At 36.5% G+C, this 20,408-nt stretch overlaps 1 protein-coding gene across 1 annotated transcript in view; it reads left to right on the plus strand.

Annotated features, from left to right (window-relative positions):
• The first annotated feature begins 2,918 nt into the window (after window positions 1–2,918).
• Window positions 2,919–20,408, plus strand: part of SLX4IP (SLX4 interacting protein) — a 31,777-nt gene continuing 14,287 nt past the window's right edge. Inside the window, exons 1-5 of the mRNA XM_009582483.1 lie at window positions 2,919–3,054; window positions 4,545–4,601; window positions 16,451–16,522; window positions 16,641–16,646; window positions 19,252–19,340. Coding sequence (XP_009580778.1) covers window positions 2,919–3,054; window positions 4,545–4,601; window positions 16,451–16,522; window positions 16,641–16,646; window positions 19,252–19,340 — 360 coding nt within the window. The remainder of the gene's footprint in view (window positions 3,055–4,544; window positions 4,602–16,450; window positions 16,523–16,640; window positions 16,647–19,251; window positions 19,341–20,408) is intronic.

Genomic DNA, 20,408 nt, shown 5'->3' on the forward strand with positions numbered 1-20,408 from the left:
AATATAATATAATTAAATTCTGAATTAATTCTTTAATTCTGAACAAATTCTTTACCTCTCAAAACGTTTTCAGTTATTGAAAAGGTATATTCCTATAGAACTCTAGTTGATGGTTGCAGCTTTAAATACTATTATCAATATTAATGAGTGTTTTTAATAAAGAAAACACAGGTTAAGTACTGTATGGCTGGCTTAGTATTGCAAAATTTTAGGCATGTATGGGAGCCAGATTGTTACGGCATGACAAGGAGGGTTTTTTCCACCCACAAGAACACAATACTGCATAAGTAAAAAGTGCTTCAGGACACTAAAGGATTTTCAAACCCTTTTTTTCCTTGCAAGTAGTAACTACATTTCATCCCTTTAAAATATTACTAATGTTTATAAAACACATGAACTTTCAGATCCCTGTGCTTTTCTGGTGTTGAGTGAACAAATAGAATTTTCTTACACTGAAAGCAGAGGGACATTACAGAGGGTGGAATCAGAATTTCTGAGATTTGTTGAGGTTTTTCTGTGTTTTCTTTTACCGAGTGATATTTTTTATTACTTATTTTTTAAGGTTTCCTGCCTCAGGAAAAAGTAGGTTTTCAAAAACAATGATTTTGTAAGATAAAACTGCCAGACATAATAATTGTTTTTTATATACGTAGACAGATGCAACACTAATTTGAGGGTGTTTCTGAGATTTTAGTCTCCTATATTTTCTTTTATATCATGAACTTTTCAGTAAAAATACTGGTATGCTGTCCCAGGGTTGTGAACTGATCTTCTGCTTGACTCTTCCCCTTATTTCCTGAAAATGAAAAACTTAAGGATATGCATTTGAGGAGGTCGTCAGTAATATCTATGACAGTTTTAGATTAAAGAATATTTACTTTGGATGAGGCAGAATTACTGTTCCATCAGTTTTCTGCAGTTAATCTCACTGTCATTAATTAACACTAAACAAATAAAGGAAGAAAACAGTCTGTGATAATGAACATTCATGTTGAACTTAATTTTCAAATCTCTCTCTTTCCTCTTCTCTCAGCCTGCTTTGCTGAGGGCTGTAATTTGTAAGAAAGGAGTGCTTTGTTCAAGTCCAAGAATCAAGTTTATTCAAGTTACATTCAAGTCTGTTCTTACCTGAGAAGGAAATAATAGAATAGGTGGGTGTTCACAGGAGCAACTGGGACCTACCTCTAAAGGACTGACCCTTTTAGGTGAGCCACAAGTCTAATAGTCTTTAGCAGTTATCATCACTCAAATGTGGCTCCAAAACCTCTTGTGTTTTGCCTTCCTCTCTAGGATCACAGGTTCTGTTTGTAGAGTACAAAGATATGTTTTTGTGTTTTTTTCACAAACAGATGAAATGCAAGATAGCTGGCCAGTGTTTGGCTTACGGTGTTTTGTAGTATACAAAGAAATGTGCAAGCTTGGTATGTGGCTAACTACATATGCATACTGTAGGTGCTGCTGGTAAAATGTTTAAGCTTGCAGCTATTGTTGCATTTGGAGGTTGTTAAAAGTTTTTGAGCTCTTCAAACTGAATGTGGTTTCTTTTGCTCAAAGTTATGCCAGTCTGTGTCTAGAGTTTCACTGCTGTAACCCCCCCGCTATTGTAAGGAAGAGTGTATCTATAGAAGGAACATTAAGGAGCTTATTAGCTGGTTATTTACTACTTCAAGTATCCCAGGTTAGTGTTCCACCCCTATTTGAACTCACATCTTTTCAGGTCAATTTTAATTAGTTTGCTCTCCACATTGCAGGATGTATTCAAAATTTATTAGAATCAGAATTATTAGACCAGTATTAATAAGATGTTTAGACTACCTCTAATATCAAAACATGTTGTATTAGGATTTTCTTCAGAAACAGAAGCCAAGCTACCTTACTTTGATGAGCAGATCTCATCCTACTGTCTAGATCTGTTGAGCAGAGAAGACTGTTGTTAAACTGGCTACCATAACCATTTTGAAGAGAAAATTTTCACCTATCACAATTTCTTTTTAGTATTAATGTTATATTATGTTTAATATTATTTAATACCACCTTTCAGTTTTGTGGCACATGATATAAATATCCATGCATGTTACTTGTTAATTTACAGTTCTTTTTCACTTAAGTTACACCCACACAGCAGTGTGTGGTGGGTCGCATACCATCTCATTAGGAAATCTGTGGGTGTTACACACAGGAGAAGAAAGAAAGAAAGAATGGAAAAATGAGAGAAAGTAGCCAAGACAAGCAAGTTCTTCCTATTCTTCCTTCTGTCTGAACAATTTCCCCACCCCTCCCAAATGACCAGTATGAACAATTTGCCAAAGTAAGCTTTAATTTAGTCTTTGGACATAGACTTTGGTATAAACTCTCCGTTTCCTGTGTTTAATTAATGTCCAAACGTGTTTGATTTTGGTTTGATTTTGGGTTGTTTTATTTTTTTTTTATGAGAAAATTAAAACAGGGTAGATTTTCAAAGATTTAATTTTGCCTGCATCCAATTTTCATGGCCAAAATCATGCAAGAAGGGCATCGATCAGGTGTGGTTGACTTGCATTATTTGAAGTTCAATGAATGTAAGCTATCCAATAACAAAATCCATGTATTAATTAATTTCTCTCATTCATTAAAAAACCCCCCACTACTTCACTTTACAAATGTATATTTAAAGTTAGAACTTTTGTTTTTTATATATATGCACCACACGTTTTCACTTTGCACCGCTTGTGCTACTCAATATCACATACTTGTTTTTAGTGATGATGGCAAGCATCTTAGTGTGTCATAATGCTCACCTACTGTAGACTTAAACAAGCTAAAAGCAGAGCCTGTTCTTTCATGTTCCACAGAAGGTGGCTGTTTTTGATTAAGAGCAATGAGAATTAAGTAACAAGAGGCTATAAAGAGGACCGAGTGGAGATACTCAATACAGGAGAATGACAAAGGGAGGACTGTGGAAAATTAAGGAAGAAGGCAAAGTTTACATGGACACAGAGGAAACAAAAAGGAGGATGCGGAAAGAAAATATGGCTGGTAGAAATGTCCACGTTAGAAATGGAAGGAAGGAAGAAGGTATCATGTAAACTGACCACCTTCGCCCTCTTGAGGGAGGGGGACAAGTGAACTGTGTTTATCCTACAAGTAATTTTCAGATCTTTTCTCATTCCTTCCCTAGCATCCTTATTGTTTTTCTTGGCTTGAAGGTGGAACATTTTTGCTCTGATTTCAGATCTTTTTATTGTACAGTCTCTTCTACAGTGAAAATAATTAGAGAGCATGCTGTCACATGGCACAGTGAGCTCCCAGCTTGATTTTATCTGCTTTCTCTAGGATTGTGTATTTTTTTTTTAATATTTTTAATCTAGTTTTCTAAGGAAATGGGGCTTATTGTGATCATGTTTTCTCTGCGTGTATCTGTTTGTCTGTCCATCTTTTCCCCCAGTTGCTTTTTGCAAACGTGATTGAACTTAAAACAGGTAGAAGTCTCAGACATTAAATTTTCAGACATTACCTTCTGATAAGCTTACTAAAATGAGAAACTGGAAGAGGTGCAAGCACTGAGTAGTTCAGCCTTACAAAGATCTGGAGTCAAAGTTCACATCTTATTTAATATTAAAAAATGCATAAGATGCAATTTCATAAGAAAAGATATTTTTGTTCTGTTGCTTATGAAACTGTTTGGCTTCTGTAAGCACACAAAAAATATACAATAAATCATGATAGTAAATATTCCGAACTGTTTTGGCCTTGCATTTAGATTTGAACATTATGATGTTTTTAAGGAAAACATCCTTTTCAGACTGCCCTCGTTTGCTTTAGGAGTGTTCCCTATTACTGTAGAACATGAAATGTGTAAGATGTTGGTAGGGTATGTTCCATGTTACAACCCTGTAGCAGCAAAACTGATTTATTCCCACCCTCCCATCTGTTAACTCTTACTCCTCTGCTGTGTTTTGTTTGGTTTTAACTAGAATCATTTCACCTATCATGCTTAAAGAGCAACTTCACAAAAATTTGATGGGCACAACTGGAGCAAAAGTAAGCTATAGCAGATAAGTTACCACAGGGCACTAAGGAGGACAGAAGTCTTTTAAATGAACTTTGATATTTGCAGTTGCACATTATAATTTCTGTCTCTCAAAAGAATTATATTGCAGCTTCTTTACAATGGACTCATTTATGATTTGTGGCCAAGTCCTGCAGATCTTTGTGAACTTTAAACTTACATTCATGTGTCTGTGACCAGAGAGCCTCATAGCTCCCTGAAGTATGCAGTAACTTATGCAATAACTTATGAAAAATGTTTTGGTTAGTATCTTGTACTTAATATTTCCTTTATTTTTGCTTTAGATTGCTTTTTTCCATTTTTTTACAGCCAGCTAATGCGGAGTACAGACATCTTTTTTCACCAAAACGTTTTTCTTCTTGAAGATCAAGGTTATATATCTGAATTTTTTTTTTGTTCTTTTCTCAGGGTAGAAGATATTTGACAAGAGAAAAAAACCCCATACTTATGCACTGTTTGGGTGTTTTCTTTTTACTGATTTTTTTTCTTATCTTAGATTATAATACAATAGAATTGGGAAAAACTGCAAGAAGGGCAGCAAAGATGATCCAAGGTGAGGAAATGCAATACAAGGAACATAAAAATACAGGGAACAGTTAAGTGTTCCAGTCTTCGGCCTGGAAAATATATGAATTGGGGAGAACGCAACAGAGATCTACAAAATCATTTCTCTCTTCTTCTCTTCCAATTTGAGAACAAGAGGGCATCAAATGAAGGTATTGGAAGCACGAAGGTAGTTAGCAGAACTGTGGAACTCTTTGCCAAAGGATAATGGGTGTGATAAAAGCTTACGCTGAGTCCACAGAACTGGACAAGAGCATGGGAGAGTAATCCAGGCAGGGGACAGAATTCACAGAAATCTCCTTTGGTTCAATAAAGGCCTGAGCTGAGAGAGCTTGGAGTCTGGGAGGGTATTGGGGAAATAACCACATGCACTTTGCTCTTGTATTTAGTCTCCCCTTGCAGTCATTTATAGCGACTTTTACATGCAAGGTGTTTAGCTATATTGACCTTTGATCTTACACAGTATGGCCTTTCTTATCAGTGTACTCTTCTGGAAAAAGCCTGCACTGTAAACTGAAAACTCATATGTCAGAGAGAGTCGGTGTGTTTCAAAGATTGTCAGAGAAAGTTGTGCGCTTTCTAGATTGAAGGATCTACCTTTGTCTTCCTATTGCTATACTGATATTTGCAGAGACTTTAGCAATTGCTGTCCCTGTCTTATATGGGACATTTGCAGCTGCAGCAGCAGGTGGGTTGAATGTGCTCTCCTTATTTTACTTCTTCCCTAGTTGCAGCTCCCATGTGAAGTTATTTATGGTCTTGGATAGGAAATGAAATAGTGTATTTATTTAAAGATACCCTTAATAAAGTGTTCTATATAGTTAGTATTGTATTGAAAAGCAATACCATTTATTTAAAACAACAGGAGAGGTGCTTAATTTGGTGCATTTTTGTGAGAAGAAAGAATTTGGTGTTGGTTCTGAAAACAGCCTTGACCTCTAACCTTTAATTAATATCTGCCTTAATTAATTTGATTTCTTTCTCTTGCTTCCATCTTGTTTCCATCTTTTGTTTGTCTCTTGTTTCCACATGATTTTTTTCATTTTATGAAAAGAAAAAAATATTATGAAAATTACTCTTAAGTGTGTGTACAAAAAATAAGTGTGTTTGCATGCAGAAATGTTGACAGCTACTATCTTGTATACCTATATAAACTATAAAGGTCTTTCTATAGCATCCAAGTAGATCTGCATGGTGATTTTGCTGTTAGCACTTCAGTTTATGCAAAGATGCATATATTTATGCAAATTTAAAGTTTATCTTTGGAGTTTTCATTATATAGTTAGGCAAAAAGTCAGTACCATTAATCATGTGTGTTTACAAAGTGGAATTATGTCTCCTCTTTCAGTTTATAAAAGCTGGCTGGAAGTTAATAGGCAATTAATCTCTATCAGTTAAAAATGAAGTTTGGGATACTAGTTTGATGCAGATGTTGCAAGTTAGGCAAGATGAACCCCACCTTTAATTTCTCCTTTGATATTCACTTGAGAATATCAAAGTGATTCTCATCTAGGCCAGGGAACATACAGTTGTCTTTTGAAAAGAGCCCTTAGCATCTGTTTGTCCCAACTGGGAATTCAGCATTTTTGCAATCCACACAGAGTGATTTTGAAAATCTGTCCCTAAGCACTTACCATTTCGTGTTTGACTGCCTGGTTCTTTTTTACAACATCTGTTCCTCTTGAAGGTACTCTTTCTTGTCTGCTCTGTATAGTTTTTTAAAGCTTTTGTAGTCACTTGGAAGCAGGAATACAGAGGATAGGATATCAGTGTACAGCTTCTTTGGACCTGTTTAAGCACTAAGCACAGTTGGAATAGGTAGCAGGTAGGTTTGGGGGTTTTTTTGAGTGCTCACTGTTTCAGTTGAGATTTTCTGAAGAGTAAGTTTGACTTTAAATTATCTTCTCCCATCCTTTGTGAACATGGCAAATAGGATTTCTGCTAGAAGTATTTTATAGATTCTGTGGTCTGTATTTAATGGATGCTCAAACTTGTTGCATTGAAATGTCTAAAATACCAGAGAAGAAATTATTTGGTCAGTATGATAGACCTGACTTTCCTTAGCTGTCTGACCTTTACAAATATGTGTGTGGGATAGCTCGAAGACTGTACTGCCTGGAATATGCTACAGATAAAGTACAGGAGTCATCCTCTTCTAGTGAGGGCAGTTTAACATAATACGTGCGTTCTGCTGAAGTAAAGCATTTGCTAATGATGTCTGAATCCGGTCATATCTTTTGTGTTTGGCTAAATGTTTAGTGTAGTATGAATACTCCTTTAGGATTTCATTTTTTCAGCTTGGGTACATATGATTGCACATATCAATTGCTAATATACATAGTGGGCTGCGTTGTTTAGATGCATACCTCTTGTGCGTTACAAAAAACACATACGCTGCATTCCGTTGTGCTTGTTGTCCATGTGCAGATAATGCTGTGTCTGTGTGCAGCAGTGGTGGCTCTGTGTTTGGGACTTCTAAAAAAACCTCTGAAAATCTCTGGGTGTTACAGGGGCAGAGAATCTATTTTTTTAGACCTAAGTACTCTTGCTGGGCAGTAATAGGAGTCATGAGATTGTTGGTATGTTTTAGCAGGCACGTCAGCGTTTACATCAGGACTGTTGTCAGCATCTTAGGTTTGAAGGTTTTTCGTGTAACTGCATAGGAGGGGGATAATAGCTTGATTTAGTAAAAAAAACCCAGAAAACTCAAACCAAACCCTACTATGAAAATGCAGATAATGAAAGTGGATGAAAAGGGAAATATGATTTCTAAGGGCAAAAGAAAGACTGTATTTTTTTAAATTAACTAGGTTTGATAGCTTCTTTTGACTTTTTTTTTAATTAGTTCAACTGTATATTAAATGAGATGGAAAAAAAAGAGGATTTTATTTTTATTTTGAGAAGAAATGTCAGGTTCCTTTTAAAAAAAAAAAAAGAGAAAAGTAAGTACTCTTTATTAAATGTTTCTAAAGACAGCAATATTGTTTTGGTTACAATGTGAGCAAGAAAGAATAGGGATTTGAAATGAAATCTAAAAGCAGTATGATTTCCCTAGAAATGTTTAGAGGAATTTGCTTAATTGCAACCAGAAGTTTGACCTGGAAGTGTAACGCTTTGACCTTTTAGCTGTCTGGTTTCCTAAATGTGTTGTTTTGCTCTCTCTAAACTGTGAGAAAATCTGTTTTACACATCTTTAACCCTTGTATTCCCTGAAAGTCGCAATATAAAAGTCCCCAAACTATCACCAGCAGTCCAAGAAAAACAAAAGTTGTCATTACATTTTAAGAAAAAAAATCATCATAGATACGTGTTGGACATTGATGTCCTTTCTATTTTCATTATAACTGGAAATAATTGTGGGTGTAGCTTCATGGTTAAATATGAACAGGAATTCCTTTTAAATGTTCCATGTTACCATATTACACAATAATACTCTCCATATTACACAATAATACTCTCCTTTGTGTTCTTTTGTTCTTAAGTTTCATTATCATATGACAAAGGTAGAGAGAAAATACAGCTTTTTAAATTGCAAACATTTTTGTGGGTTTATTTATATTTAGAAAATTTTTATAAGGCTTTACAAAATCTATCCAGATAGAGATGGACAGCAAATTCCTGAAAAAAGTTATGCATACTTTCTTTGTGTAAGTAGTTCAGTGAGAGCAGTTATGTGCATTTGATTCACCATTGAAGGTATTAGATATGTTGTGTTTATTACACACTGAGTATTTCTATTGACTACAAAGGCACAAGTGGCAGACCAGAAACAAAACTACAAAGCTTTGCAGGGCTCAGGCCTTAATTTATTAAAAATGTATAGAAGTAAATAAAAATGGAATAATACAGAAAATAATAAAGACTTTTACTTGAAAAGAGGAGGAAAAACAGTCCTGCGCAATCTTGAATACGTGTTGTGGGCATAGTAACAGAACTTTATGTATTCCATCAACTTCAAACAGATAAGAGATATTCTAATGCAGAGCAAATTACATTTATTCAGAGAGAAACATTCTACCTGTGTACTATTCACTATACAAATCCATGGAAAACAAAATTGTTTAAATGACAAAACTTGCTTTAGAGAGGATAGAAGGTGACAGCCTTGTATTTGTTTACAGAGTAACTTTCTCTTATTCTTTTAATTAAGATACTTAGATTTCTTTTTTTGTGTGTGTGCGCATGTGGGTCATAGGATATGGGCAGTGCCTGTCTGTTCTTTTCTGTTGTCTTCCCATGGCATAAGACAGGCTCATGGTTTTTGGTCTCTTGTATAAAAGACCTTAAATTTGGTGTTTAATATTGAGAAAGAGGATGTTCTGTGTACTTTTTTTTGTACTTAGCATCTATTACACTGATGCCAGAAACTGCAAAATACTGAGCTGTGTAATTCAGGTGGTCCCTTATAACGCTGCATTCTTGAGTAAGCTATAATGAGCAGTTACAAACCGTTTTGCAGTCAGTCTCCAGCTCTTTGCACCACAACCAGCACCTGCTTCACTGCTAGAGCTGAGTGGTACTGATCAGATGATCACAATCATGGGTTGTTCTTGGTCTTTTTGGTGGTATCCTCTTTGCATCAGAGCTTGTGAAAGCAGAAAGAGATTGAAACTTATGTGGAAATAGAGCCTTTGAGCAGCTGGCTTAATTACGGTCTGTTTGCCAGCATTTAAAAAGCAAAAATACAGAAGGCTCCATTGTGGTGACTTTCTGCCTATTTGCTGTGCTCCAGAACTTCCTTATATTCTGAGTTGTTGTAAACCTAACAAGAGTCTGTTGTGTGAAAAGACAAAAACCCGTGAACCTCTGGCACAGCTTGCTTTATTCAGACAACAGCGTGAAACACGTACTGGTTCAAGTCCACACGTGTCTCTTAGAACTCACTTTCTTTTGAAGTGTCCTCTAGATGATAGAGTAGAAGAAAAGAGGAGTCATGATCATCAACATCTACCTCTTAGCTCCACTGGGCTGTCCTAACAGGAATCCTCAAAAAAGAAAGACAAGAACATTTATTGCTGCCATATATCAGGATCAGCTTTGAAGAAACTACCTTTTCATGTTCATGCCATCTTTTTAAAGTTCTGAAGATACCTGCTACTAGCTTTTCTTTCCCTCTCATTCTCTCCTGTCATGTCTCCAGTGGAAAACTGTTGGGCTTTTTTCACCAAACCCGTAGGTTTAGTAGCCATATAATGCAATATATTCCTGACATTTTTGGTGACCCTTGCCTAGAGACCTTGTTACTGGTAGAAGATGAAAGTCTTGTCAGCTGTGGGAGCTATAGGGTTAAAACCCTTTCCTCTCAGGGAAGAAGTTTTGCAGAAGTTATTTCCTATTGCCAGAGAAAAAAATAGAGCCTGGAGATGCATGAAGGGTTCGATTGACTTTACTTGAAAGTCTTTCAGCATTGTAGTATTGGCACCCATGATTATGTTGTTCTAACGAACAATAAGGGGAACCAGTCATGTCTCTTAAATTCTGAAAGGCTCATTTCCACATTTTGGTTTGAGTTTTTGTGCTAGAAGAGATTTTGCTTTGTAGAGATTCCTGACATTTAAAATACAAAATCCTCCCTTTCAATTATTTCTTGACATCGAAAAATTTCATGAAGCTCATAGATATCCTCAAGGGAAAAACCACAGAGGCAGTTAGGCTGAAAGGACGTATTTTTTGAGAGAGGCATGTGCTTTAAAGGCAACTGTATGCATTCCCTAGTGCCCTGAAGTCAAACTTGTCACCATCACAGTGTCTGTGTTTCGTTTTAGCTAGAATCTACCTTACTTTAATCACTGTGAGGAATTCAGTGATGTAAGTAAGTGACATTGCTCCATTTGGATACAGCTGTGTCTGGCCAGTTTGGAGATGCTCAGCTCAATGTGCAAATGTGGCATCAGACAGTTTTTAACTATGCTGCTTCTTCACGGCGATACAGCCACTTTGAAGAGACTTTAGATTCTCCTCTGCTGCTGACTTGTCAGACAGCATTTACCACGGGGTTTGTTTTCCAGTTCTCTCTGCCTTTTGGCTGGTAGCGACGGATGCCTTTCTCAGCCTTTCTCTCAGTTGTCGGGATCGTTCCAGCGGTTAAAGAAGTTCAGGCACGTGGCTTCCTCTGGAATACCATTTATATGTTCAAAACAGTGAGGATTCATAAATAGCTTTCAGTTCCTGTGTTAAAGCCCATCACATGCAATTAATAATATGGTCATTGAGTCAGAGATCAACAAAAGGGTGAAATCAAATCTTGTTTCCTGTTAGAAAACAGTTGTCTGTGGTAATGGTACACTGACCGTCAAATATATTGCTCTACGTTTATCTGCTTGAATGCATTAGCAGGTGGTGCTAGCCATTACTGCTTATATATTATGAATGGGTATTGAGAGACTGTATCTTAAGAGCTGTTTTCCAGGAGTGGATCAGCTTGCCTCTCCTCTCAAGTATTAGTGAGGGGAAGATGGTCTTTTTCCTTCAGAGCTGGTATGTTCTCAGGACCTCCATCAGGTGCGTTTCTCATCTGGTGGCCAGATGGTCTCATACATGCTTTTCTTCTCGGTTCTTTCCTCCAGAATACCCATGACAAGCAGGCTACAAAAAGCCTTATCCTGGATCCAGTTTGGCCAGTATAGTTCTGATTTTGGAGTGAACCTCTCCTGCTAGAGGAGAGCCCTACAACACTGCTCTTGGATTTCATAAAATGGCTCAGTCCAGTTTCACTGTTAATGGCTCGTATTCTGAAGGCTTTAGACAATGTGCCATGTCCAGGTATCAATGTTCTGATAGCAGAGAGGATTCTGCTAGGCATATCTCATCCTGTCTTGATCAGATTCATTTAAAGGTTAATGTCTTTCTTCCAGTCAGGGACCCTGTTCCCTGATAGGAAATAAATCTTGTCCTCACATCCTTGATGGGACAGATCTCTCACCTATTTGTATTGGCAGCTGGCCTGTGTTCAGAAGATTTAGCAGATAGAAGAATAGCACTAATACTAATAAAATTGTGAAAGAGTAAGAAGAAAAAAAATCAGTAATCTGCTTTTGGCTTAAGCTGACTGTAAGGCACCCTGGAAAAAGACAGAGGCAAATTACATCACTGAATTTATTTGCAGGTATAAGAGTTTGCAAGATCAGACCCTGCAGCAATACTCACTCCCTCACTCAATACTGCACCCAAGTCTTGTTTTGTGTTGGTTTTTTTTTTTCCTTCTTTTTTTTAGTCCATACTTTATGTATATAAATTTAATGGCCTGAATGTTTTTTCATAGGTATTAAACTTTTTTTTTAAAGTTTATGAGCTTTATTTTACATTGATCGGTACACATTTTCCTGTGTACTTACTTGTGACTATCACTTGAAATAATGAAAATTTAAAAAAAAAGATTTTAAAATTCTTTGAACTAAAGGCAGAATGGATGGAAAGAATGGGTGCCATCCTGAGCTGTTTAAGTTGTTCTGAAACCACTATTTGGTGTATAAAAATTTGCACTAGGTGAAGATGCTGTTGTCATTAACTACGAAGTTGATATTTTTTTGTTTGTGCGTGCATGTCTGAGATGATACAGAAATTCTGTACCCATTCTGAACACCAGAAAAGGCTCAGGAAGTCTCGATAGCTTTTTGTATCTGCTGTCTTGCGTCTGCTGTCCCTGGTCTATCCTAGACTTGGACTTAAACTTACATGCCAACATTTGGTTTTGAATCTCTTCTAAACTAGAAATGGCAGCCTACTCTGGAGCACATGCTATGAACATGAACATTTTTGGGGGGAAGGAAAGCTGCACGATTAACAGTAGGTGCAGAATAAAATGTTCCTTTTTTGTTTTGTTTACAAACAATCAGGAATTTGGATTTGGTGGTGAATAATTTTAAGTGGAGAAATAGGACTGCTAAAAAGAAGTAATAATATGTCTGTAGAGCACTTTGAAGATGAAAAGCTCTATATACTGTAAACAGTATTACTAATATAGCTTAATCTGTGTGGAATAATTAATCTAGCATAAGCAAGATGTAGATTTTTTTTTAAATGTACAGTGTAGTGCTTCAGAAAGTCTAATGCACCTATGTATTTACTTTCACATTGTAATGTAAGAAATTCATCCTCTTATTTTTTTTTTAATATCTGTGTGTTGCAATGATTTACTTTGTTGTTACTTTCCAAATGTAGAGGCAGTCCTAATCCAGAACAACCTGTCAGAAATGTGAAACGTGTAGGCTGGGAGGAAAAATAGGTGTTCTTTTAAAGAGGGTATAAAAATACTGTGCAATGAGAAATAGGTGCCTGTCAGATATGGAAATGTTTGGGGGGCAGTTGGCCTTCTTAGGCTTGTACTGTGGCTTTGGAGAAGACTTGACTGAATTTAGTTACAGAGCCATGCAGGTGCCAGATTGCGCTGGGAAGCGAACACCTGCCAGGCTGCTCCAGATAACTCAGCAGCTCAGAGGCATTTTCCCAGGCTCCCAGATGAATGGTCCGTAATAGCCGTGGGAGAAGGCTTCCCACTGCTCCACGCTGTACCACAGCCTCTTCTTGGCAGCCTTCTGGAAGCACAAGTCAGCTTGGCTGTGACTCCTTTGGAAAACAAGTGTTGCTGGATAGTCTTACAGTAAAGAGTCAGTGTCTGATACTTCCTCTCAGTGTCGTGGGACTATGAAATATAACAAGCAGGGCAAATTACCGTTCCCTTAAAAGGCAGCACTCACTGGTGCGTATTTCAGCTGAAACTGAACTGTGGCTTTTCTAGAACCACTTTTATTCAGTCACATTTTGGGTTTGGGGTTTTTTGTTTGGTTGGTTTTTTTTTGTTTGGTGGGGTTTTTTTGTTGTTGTTTTTTTCTCGTTTGTCTTTGGAACTTGGATCTGATGATTTAGGTGCACAGTTTTGGAAGTAAGAAAAACAAAACTCCAAATCACTAACAACAATTTTATTTCTGCTTCTGTGTTGGTAATCTACAAATGGAGCTTTGTCTATGTTGCATGATGAAGAGGAAATTGAAGATTGGGCCAACTGGGTTTGCTGAGCCTAAGATCTGTGAACTTTCTCTCTACGTTACCAGCTGCAAAACACTGTATGCAGCTAGAGGTTAAAACTTCTATGGTGTGCTTAAAAGGAGTTAGTGATTGGTCATTTGGTACATATCAGTTGGTCCCTCCTTCCAGATGTCACGAACAGCAGCGTTTGGTCCTTGCTGAGTATACACTGGCCGTCTTCCCTGGAGCAATCCACAGCTTGCCCAAAGCCAACATTAGTATATGCTAGTATATAAACAGCGTTGATGGTGGACAAGTCTGGAATTGAGAACAGACTTAGACTCATGCTGAGTAACTGTGTAGAAAGTTTAAAAAGCTGCAAGTTGCATGAGGTTGTTGGATAAGAAGGTTTTCTTGTGGGGCATATTTTTTAGTTTCTTATTTCATGAAGCAGAATTGTTAATTGGATAATATATTTCTCTTGAAGGAAGCAGAAAGAGGATATCACAGTTTTTATAGTTCCGCAGTAACTCTGGCAACTTAAAAACTAGGGAAGTTTTGCAAACTCCAGCTGACTATGGATTAGATCAGATGTCACATACAAGAGGGTTTCAAAACATTTGATGAGCGTAGCTGTGTGATACTTGCAAAATACAGGTATCTTGAATGTAATGCATCTCAAAATTTTCTCACAGTTAGCAGTAAGTAACAGCAAATCATCTGTTCATGCTTTTTCAGCCAAGTCAAGTAGTAAATAGTCACGGAAACTTAAAATTATTTTCTAGTGTTAGTCCCTCCGGGCTGAGCTTATTAGCTCAGGTGCAACTCCCTGTGAAGGCTTTATAAGACTTTGACTTGAGCTGACACTGCAAAAATAGCGTAGAGGTGTCTTGATCTCTTACGTAATTATTTATTTTTAGATTGAGGTAGGTGTTCTCTTCCAGAGAACAGTAGCTAGCTGAATCAAGGGCCTTTAAGAGGAATTTGAAACTTTGTTCAGGCCATTAGTCAATCAAATATGGTGAAACACTTAACCTCTCAGAGAATACCAGGATAGCAAGAAAAATAAACATATATACATGTCACTGATTCATAAAAGAATTTCAGGAATGAAGCATTGTGCTTTTCCCTGTCAAAAGCAAAAGATTCACACTTTTTAATTTCATTCACACTCTCAAGAAAAATACATGTGGAATATCCCAGCCAAATGGAGGTGGAAAGACTCTTTTAATATTTACTCTCTGTTTGAAGATTTGTTTGCAAAGTTGTACTTTTAGGAATGGTACTTTTTCAGCATTACGGAGGTCACAGTGGAAGATTCTATTATCACACTAGTAACTTATTTATATACAGGGCAAATTCTTTCATTTGGCTAACCCTACTAACAACGTTAAAGAATTGTGGATGCCAAACTGGAAATAGCTAAAAGTAATTTTCTTTAATTGTGCTCGTAAATATACAGTTAATAAAGCTGGTGGATTACATCCAAATTTTTCTCTAGCACTCATCATTTTTAAGGGATGGTTCAACTTGTCACATCTTGACTTGATCTCTAAAAGGAAGTCAAATTTTAGGTATCTTCCTGAGGGGAAGGAAAAAAGATGGCTGATAAATTTCAAAGGGATTGATTGTGATCAATAACTATAGTTCTTAATGAGAGGGGATGCTGAACAGCACTTGATGGTGAGCTCCAGGAGATCTTGTACAAGTAGGAGAGTTGTAGACTGTGCAGGAGAGGACATGCATTTTGGGGCTTATACTTAGAAATGAGGCATGTCATGGCACTTGCTCAGTAGAGATGGAGACTGGAACAAGCAAGCTTTCCTTACTGCTTTTTAAATGGTTAGATTAGAAGAACAGCAGTAGCACTTAATTTTCTAACTTTTCTGTGGTAATTGCACCTAGGGTATCTGACTGTCTTGAAAGCAGCAATAATTTAAGTCTTGCAAAACCCATCAGAGTTATGGGAAATACCATTAACCCTCTTTTAGTGACATGTACATGAGAGAGACTATGGAGGAGGAGTCACAGATGCTAACTTCTTTCAATTTCAGTGGGAGTTAGGTTGCTAAATACCTTTATGAATCAAGTCCTAACTGATTTACTCAGGGTCATTTGGGAATTTAACTAGAAGAAAAGTAAAAGCTGATTTCCTTAGCTGTAGTCTAATAGTCTCTTCGCTGTAATATAATCCTTTCTGTCCTTTTCTTATGCTTCTGGTGCACAAGGATTTCTATCGTTCTCAGGAATAGAAACTGAAGAAGCCTCTGTGTATGTTACAGGTATCTGCTGGGTCAGCCAGGCTAGCTCTGTCTACTTGTAGATACTGAGGAGTTTAAATGTATGCATTTCTCACTTAATTCAGTGGAATTGTAGATAATTAAGACCTTTCATGTTTGTTTGTGGGGTTTTTTTATAGCCAGCTTTTTTTCTATCAGCTTTGAGTATGTCACCTTTCTCTAGAAGGCAGTTAGGTAAATGGTCATCTGTAGTGTTCTTGTAGAATGTGTATGAAAACATTTTAGTGAATAGAACTCTAGCCTATTGGACTAGTGACCGTGACTCTAGGCTATTAAGCGGATGACATCTCTGATCAATTAATTGATTTAAACTTATTTCTGTGGTTGGATACCAGAACTTGGTGGTTAGTAATTTGTTTAGATTTTTCCCCTGTTTCAGATACTAATTTCTTAAGACTTCAGTTTGAGCAGTTTCTTTTTAAAAATATTCCTTTAAAGTTACATTTTCTTTTGTATTCTTGAGCTGCTGCTGCTGCTTTCTCTCAATCCTATCTTCGCAGATGTGCAACAGTTTGAGACCAGAATGCTCAAGATACCCTTACACTTATTATTATCCCTTTGTTTTATGTTGCAGCCAACAGTTTTCACATTACTGCCTACTTTATGAAGAGATGGGTTAATCTCCGCTGTGCTGTAGGAAAAAAAAGTAAGAAATCAGTTTCTTATAGTGTTACTTAGAATTTTGCATTTCTGGGAGAGGAAAAAAGGGAACATAAACTAAGACTTTGTCAGATTTTGGTCTACTTAATCAAAATTTCTTTCAGAGCGTGGTTTTGTTTTTTTTTTTTCCTAGAGGATGTTTCCTAAAAAAAAGAGAAGTGTTTCTTAACATATGATGAATTTTTTTTAAACTTAATTTTAAATTTGTGTGTGCCTTGCCCCAGGGTAATCAGCTAAGCCACACCAAATTCTGTAAGTATGATGAGACTCAGCATTTTTACTGAGTCTCTGCAGGGTGAATCAACCAGAGGTTGCAGTATGAATCACTTCATTATTGCTCGAGTGTCTTGTGACATCAACGGTATGGTACAAGTGTATGCAAGAAAAGGCTTTCATTCACCTCAGTGCTATAAAATCTTTACATAGGTGATGTCATTGGACCAGATCTTTTTTTCATGTTTTCTCAAGCCAGGATGCTCTGTAAGGAAGTGATATCAATCCTGTCCCGCCAACAGCAATAAAAAGGAGCTATAACGATTGCTGCCCTTTGTGTTGAGCTTTTCGTATTAAAAAAAAGCAAAGTAAATCAATTAGGTGCCCTTAAAAATATTGAATACTTGAATTAATATTTTTAAAGAATTATTTTTGTAGGAATTCGTTATATTAATAAACGTTTAAATCTCTTCAAATGCCAACTAGTCGTTTTCTAAGTCCATATTAGTTGAAGAGATTGGAGCCTTGATTTTAAATATTTCATCAAACTTGTTCTTCCAGCCTCCTGGAAGAATAGTTTAGAATAGCAGAGTGTCTGCATTGGTATCTCAACATTGGTTTCTGAGTATTAAATTTGAACTCTTTTTAAGCATCAATGAATACTTAAAGATACTTTCACTTTGTTAGCCAGCAAGAGAGATTGTGATAAAATGTAACAATAAAAAGGTCTAACTGGAATGAACTTGCCCTACTAGCGCTGCCAAAAAGAGAGGCTCTGATGCTGCAGTCAAAACTTTGCTTCCACATGAAGTTCCTAACAAGAAAGGAACTTCATTTTGCTAGGTTTCACTCCCAATAAATAACAAAATAAGCACATATCCTGAAAAATTAAATAATTTGGCACCGATGTTTCCTTTCTGTAAGACACACCTAGTACTTCACAAACAAAAACCAGATGTTGAGCCTAATGGAAGAAGAATCTTGCATACTTTAATCGGTGATGCTCACTCAATATCTAAAGTAAACTTACCTAAGAGGCTTTTTATTGGAACATAACAAATTCAGTCCATGCAACAGTTGTCCAGCTTTTCTTTTGTAGCCCATTTGGAAGATGTCCGTAGGCTGCTCGCAGTTTGAAAGCCATTGTACTAGGCCTTTGCACGTGGCTTTTCAGGTCTCGAGGGTACAAGCAGAGAAAGAATACCCTGGACATAAGGCACAGCATGAATACTTCCTTGGACACAGTTTTGCTAACAGAGTTGATATTTCTGAAAGGATTATGAAAGGCTCATATTCATTATCAAGTTACAGTAGCTTAACAAGCTATTGTGCCAATAGAGATGCATCTGAGGTCATGCTTTTTCAAGCGATGGCAAATGCAAGGTAATCTGTTTCAGCATCCCCATCTTTCATTGTAATGACTCTAGAAGAGTCACTGCTGGTATGCGCTCAGAGGGGTTTGTTGGATACTAACGGAGATACGCTGTTAGTGAAGAAGCAGTACCTTGTAGAGAGGCAGTAACCCATATGGATGACCTGATTGTCACTAGCAAATTATGCATATCATGCCTATACTCAATTCATTGTGAGGAGATATTCTACCAAAAAAATCTATGAGGTCAACCTCGTGTTTTTTCTGCATGCCTTGCCTCTGTCTTGTCCCAGAAAATAGGGTGTTACGGCTTGCTTTTGAAGTATAACAAACTTTAAAAATTAGTAACTCTCTTTTTATAAAACCAAACCAAAAGAAAAACCAACAACAAAAAATCTGAGCTGAAAATACGAAGATAGTAATCTGGAAATAATCTGATATGTAAAATAACAAAATATCCAGCTATGCTCTTTTCATAGCATTGCTAGGTACTGAATAAAGCTTTGTCTGGTCTATTCTAATCTGAGAACCCTTCAATTTTTAATCCTTTGTAAATAGAAACTTGGTTGTGTTCATAACAAACCGTGTGATCTTGAGTAAAATACGTAATTCGGCAGTAGTTAACCAATTTGTTTAATGACTTCAAAAATCACTGTAGTCAGTTTGAAACATTTAGCCTTATGCTGAGTTTTTATGCCAAGTCCTGACTGAATATGTTGTGCTGTTTTACAAACATAATTTACAGCTTTTGTGATGAAAAGACTCATCACCAGAACAGCACAAAAGAAATCATCGTTAAGTGGTTTGTCTGTTGGTTCTGTCTGGTATTTTTGTCCAGGGGTGCCAGGTGGACTAATTTGCAGCCATGACTATCCTCTTGGGAACTAAACTTACTCTGACTTATTGATTTTTTTTTTTTTTTTTTTTGAATGGTTTAAAAAAGCAAAACAAAAGGAGGGATGGGATGTTGAAGAAAGTAGGTAAGAAACTAGTGGAGTGCATGAAGTGAGTTAGTGTGCAATTTAAAAAATAAATTATTTTGTTTGCTAACAAAATACATGTTGTGATTATGTGTGGTTTTGAATATGGTTATAATTTTTGTAATCTTCTTTTCAATTATTTTTGTATAGAGCTACGTGTGTTTCCAGACAGATTTATAGTTTGTGTCAGTAAACTTGAATCTAATCCAAGTGCTTGGACATGTGAAAACGGTGTATTGGTATGTACAAAACCATTCTATAAATTTTCTAGTTTATTTTATAGTGGTAAGATGAATATATAGATGTAGTTATCCACATATTTGTGACTGTCATCTTGGAACCAGAAAGTCACATTAACAGTTGGGCCAAAGTATTCAAAAGGACATCCTGAAGTGAGTCGGAAGCAGACAAAAATGGGAATTTTTTGAAGCTCAGCATTTTTTGAGCCATATAAGGCTCAGACAAAAAGACCATGTATTTAGAAAGCTAGGTATGATTTTAGCACCTTGATTTAAGGATCTTTTTTGCCTTTATATTTTGTCCTTGTAACATTTTACTTTCCAAAATTATAATGGGGCAGTTTTTAATGTCTATGGGTTTCTTGTATGTTTTCTTAGCACTTGTTCTGCAAAACAACTCAAATGGATCAGTGCTAGCCCTACTGGGAAAAAAAAAATCCCCAAGCATTCATGGAGAAAAAGGCACTGGAGTGTAGTTAAATACCATAAACAATTCTACTTAAATATTTCATCCTGAAGGCTTTATCAGGGTCAAAGGCTTATGAATTTTATGCTGCAGTTAACTGCTGATTGTCTCAGGAGTGCTCACATTGATCCAGGTGGCCTGCTATATGGCAGGCAGTCTCTTCTGTGCTTACAGTAAGAGTCAAAATTACACTCTGAGGTCTATGTATATTTTAGTAGTTTATCTTAGATGTATTAAAGTGTATTTGACCCTTGAAAAAAAAGTTTTTCTTCTATTCATTCAACTTAGTATTTTTTTTAATATGAAGCAGGGTGTTTTTATTTATTATACTAAATGCAGATTTTATTATCTTGATTCCTAGATTGGTAGGTCTCCTTAAATTTCAAAGGATCAAGCAAATGTTTTTCTCTCTCTCAGGAAAAAATCTAACTGCTTTAGAAGTACTTTGCTATTTTGAAAATTATTACTTTCTCAGTATTGTCTTGAAAACTACTTAGATGCTTTAAGTAGAAAATCCTATCTCTGCATTTTGACTGAGAAATAATTACCTCTTTTCTTGCTTAAGTATCTCTTATGAGCTACCCAATTCCCCCATTTGGTAT

Source organism: Fulmarus glacialis, unplaced genomic scaffold (assembly GCF_000690835.1).
Source record: "Fulmarus glacialis isolate BGI_N327 unplaced genomic scaffold, ASM69083v1 scaffold23037, whole genome shotgun sequence".
NCBI lineage: Eukaryota > Metazoa > Chordata > Aves > Procellariiformes > Procellariidae > Fulmarus > Fulmarus glacialis.